This window comes from Echiichthys vipera, assembly GCF_963691815.1.
Source record: "Echiichthys vipera genome assembly, chromosome: X".
NCBI lineage: Eukaryota > Metazoa > Chordata > Actinopteri > Perciformes > Trachinidae > Echiichthys > Echiichthys vipera.
In genome coordinates this window covers 13,747,056-13,751,296 of record NC_139825.1, presented here as the reverse complement: position 1 = coordinate 13,751,296, position 4,241 = coordinate 13,747,056, and the positions used below count along the sequence as shown (strand labels likewise).

The 4,241-nt window shown below is 37.6% G+C and overlaps 1 protein-coding gene across 1 annotated transcript in view; it reads left to right on the top strand.

The window, feature by feature from the left end:
• Nucleotides 1–250: 250 nt before the first annotated feature.
• The window catches only part of fer1l4 (fer-1 like family member 4), a gene marked incomplete at both ends in the record, with an annotated part of 51,671 nt that continues 47,680 nt past the window's right edge, over nucleotides 251–4,241 (top strand). Inside the window, 3 exons of the mRNA XM_083939531.1 lie at nucleotides 251–329; nucleotides 2,067–2,122; nucleotides 3,974–4,062. Of these exons, the coding sequence (XP_083795657.1) occupies nucleotides 251–329; nucleotides 2,067–2,122; nucleotides 3,974–4,062 (224 nt within the window). The remainder of the gene's footprint in view (nucleotides 330–2,066; nucleotides 2,123–3,973; nucleotides 4,063–4,241) is intronic.

The following is a 4,241-nucleotide window of genomic DNA, read 5'->3' as shown; positions in this document are numbered from 1 at the left end:
CACACACACACACACACACACACACACACACACACACACACACACACACACACACACACACACACACACACACACACACACACACACACACACAGGTACCTCCCATTGCACTTGTCAGACAGAAAAACACACACAGAAGTTATATTCCAACTGTTGAAAAGAGACGACAGAAGAGATGAGACTTCGGGGAGACACCATGTAGACAGGTGATCAGGTGAACAGGTGAACCGGTAACCAGGTAACTGTCGTCATGTCCATCAGTGTGATTCTGAGGAAGATCTCCAACCTGCCGGGACGATCTGACAGAAAGGTCGAGCTCTGCTTCAGAGGTCAGTAATTCATGCTCACGTGTCCGTACAGAGAAAATACCTCCTCCTTATATATTATCATTACATTTACGGTATACTGGAATGCTACAGGCAAACGTATGTCGACTACCCTGTCTTAGGTGTCATTCTGGTCACTGTCTGTTTTCAGGTTTTTTTTCTAAGTATATATACTAACTGTTGTCATGCACTGTGCCCAAGACAAATGTCCCCACGGGGACAATAAAGTTGACCTGGACTTAACTTAATTCTTTATTTTGTGACAGTAGAATACAGTTTATGACAAAACGTCCATCCGCTGCTGTCCAGAGTCTTTTCAAAATGTAAGAACTGTGAACATTTTGGGAGAGCTAAAGTCTGCACACACGAGCAGTGAGAAATATACCTAGGGAAACTTGAGAGAATAAACTAGAAACAAAAAAAACATCAGTGAGATTTTATAGAATAAAACTATTACGTGATCATTCATTCGATACCTTTACAAAATCTGTCCGTAAAGGCTTCTCATATTTGATCCACTCGGTCCAGTTTTATATTTTTCTGAAGGAGAAGAGGAATAGTTAACTTCATCCACATAAATGTCAGTTTATCCTCTTCTGTATTATATAGATATGTATATGTACAGATTTGCCTAAGGATAACGTGGAAAACTGTAGGGTCAGATATAAATACTGTTTTCAAGTTTTTTGGAACAAACTACCAATAGATATCAGGGAGGCCAGCTCGCAAAATATTTTTAAAAATAAGCTAAAAACTTAATTTTACCCAATTTTAACTGATTTTTTTCATTGTACAGTACAGAACTTTAATTGTATTACTATTTTTAAACCTTAGTCTCTTGTATATAGTATTATCAAGTGGGTTTCATCCATGTGAAGATGTATTTTATTCTTATCTGTGGATTTTATCTTTCATCTTATTTTACATGAATTTGGCACATATTTATTCTTTATTTCATGTATTTATTTATTTTTAGTTTTCAATCTGTGTCTTTTTAATGTGAAGAATTATTATTATTACTTTACTTGAGTATTTACATTATTGATTTAGCATTTATACTATTATACTATACCTATTCACTCCATGACTATTCAAAGGCAAATATTGCACTTTTTACCCGCCTACATTTATTTGACAACTTTAGCAGATTTAGACTGTTAATACAAAATATAATTAACTAATAAATTATGATCTAATATAGCTGTCTCACTGTGTAAGTGCATGTTAATATATATTTTTTCCATTTTCTTAAAAAGATGCACAGATGGAAAAACTTTATGTATCTACATATAAATGAACCCATATCTGTTTTTCATCAAAACAAATCTTTACAAAAAAAAGATAACAATGTTTTCTGAACAAGAAATTCATAAGCCACCCAGTAGTATATAAAGTTATTAAAAATTACCTTTTCTTTAAGATGTGTGCTGGTTTATCAGCTCACTGGGTTAAAGTACACGTCTCTGTTGAGCTCATGTCTTTGTTGGTATCATTTAATTTCAACATAATGAACAAATAAGGAGGATCAAACATAGGAGCATCATGTCATAAAAGCCATGTGACATTTCAAAACTTCAATGTTTTTTACATACTACAGGCAATCATATTATTTTTTAGATTTTTAAAAAACTTAACATGAAAGAACTTTCTTTGAATGGTTAATATACGACATTATTTTTATACGTTTTATATGCTGAAGCATCAGAGCCATTGCTATGGTTACCCTCATGTCTCCTGCAGGTTTCACCCATAAAACCAGAGTCCTGCAGTGTGAGAACTTGGCCGTCTTCAACGAGGTCAGTATCAATCAGAACAGGGCGGTGATGTAATCACCGTGACCAGTCAGGTCCTGTGTGTGTGTGTGTGTGTGTGTTAAAGCAGGTCTTTTCTACAGAGTGAAACTATTTTAATGGAGCTGATAGGAAACTTGCACCCCTCCTACAGTACACAGACACACACACAGCCTCTCCTTCAACACACACACACACACACACACACACACACACACACACACACACACCAGACATGATTCTAAAGCTCTTGAATTAACTGTTTTTACGACCAAAGCAGCTTGACAATGATTTAAAAAATTACCATGAAACTCTGAACAGACATTTGTGATCCTCAGAGGATGAATCTTAATGACTTTGATTATCCACTGACTTTAACTCTAGCGCCACCATGTGGTTAAAGGTTTTGGGTTTGAGTGAAATATATATATGAATATATATGAATGGATTTCCATGAAATTTAGTTCAGACATTTATGATGTTCTTTGGAAGATGAACTGTGTCTGTTCAATTTGTTTTCCCCATCGAGAAAAACCTTCAGTGCTGTTGTCTTTCCTCTATGAAGAAAAACTCTTACATCTGCGCCAGTTTCTTTGGGAGCCGCCATTGTTGCCTCTCGTATCGCCGTCATCTGCTGCTCCCCCCTCAACTGCCAGTAGCTCCTCACAGGACGCTGATTGGCCGGATGACTTGTAGCCGGGCACGGTCGCACATACAGCTCACACAGAAGGGATGGTGAATGTTTATAGCGCACTGTGTGGCCACGTCTTTACTCTGATGAGATGGATTTTTGTGCGACACGTGACCGCGGTTCTTCAAAACTGATGCTAAAGGAGCGCCCGGTGTGTTAAAAAGGTGCTGCAGAAGGGGTGGTTGGGAGTGAGAATGGGGTTGGTAAACATTATACCTGCTAACGTCAGCCTGTTGGCATTTGGACACCACCCTTAAAGAAGATTAAAGTTGAAGAAAGTTATTAAAAGTCATCCTGAACAAAATCAGAATCAAAGTTGATGATAACACATCTAATAGTTGTTATTTCAGTCTGAATCTCCACCCACAGTTCAATAGATTTATCATCACAACAACAGCTGCTGAGGCTCATGGGTAATGTAGTGTTTATAGCCACAGAAACAGAAGCATGTTTTATGATCAGAACAGAAACATACTGGAAAATCTGTGGTTCTGACTTTGAGCTTCTGCTCAAAACCAACTTCATTATGTGATTTAACAAAGGGAGAACATAATTGTTTAACCGGAAAAAAACCTCCACCCACTTCACTGCATCACCGCATGTTTGTTGACATTTGACTGCCAACATGTCTGACAATTTCATTACAGTAACTTCTGTATGATATGAAAAACATAGCAGTAGTATCGGGAGTTTGCTTTCTCTGTGCTTCCTCTGAGTCAGGCTGGTGTTTGTTCTTCAGGTGTGACCAGGTGTGTGTGTATATATGTGTGACTAAAGTTAGCATGGTGATTAATGTTTGTTGATAAATTGATAGATAGATGTACTTTATCAATCCCAATGCAGGAAATTCTTTAATGGAAGTCGAAAAGATGAGTTTTTCTTCAGTTATAAATAGTTGTTAGCAGTGTGTCTGATATTCATGTTAATGCAGCAACTGTTTCTCAGGTTCAGGCAGTGTGTTGGACAATAATCACAGGGTTGGTGGTTCAGTCCCCGACTCTGAGGTGTCTTTGAGCAAGACACTAAACTCCAAGATGACTGTTTTGTCACGTAGACCAAAATGCTCTAAAGCGAATTGTGTAGTTTGATTTTTAATTTGTTTTCTTTTCATAATAGGTTATATTATATGATATTATTTTATTTTATATTATATTATATGTGTGCAGCATTTCCGCTGGCCTCACTATGGTAAAGTGATCAGAGATGAAGTTTTGTCCATCAACGTTTACAACTGCAGCAAAGTCTTCTCCAACAGGTAACACACACACACACACACACACACACACACACACACACACACACACACACACACACACACACACACACACACACACACACACACACACACACACACACACACACACACACACACACACACACACACACACACACACACACACACACACACACACACACACACTGTTTTCCTGTCAA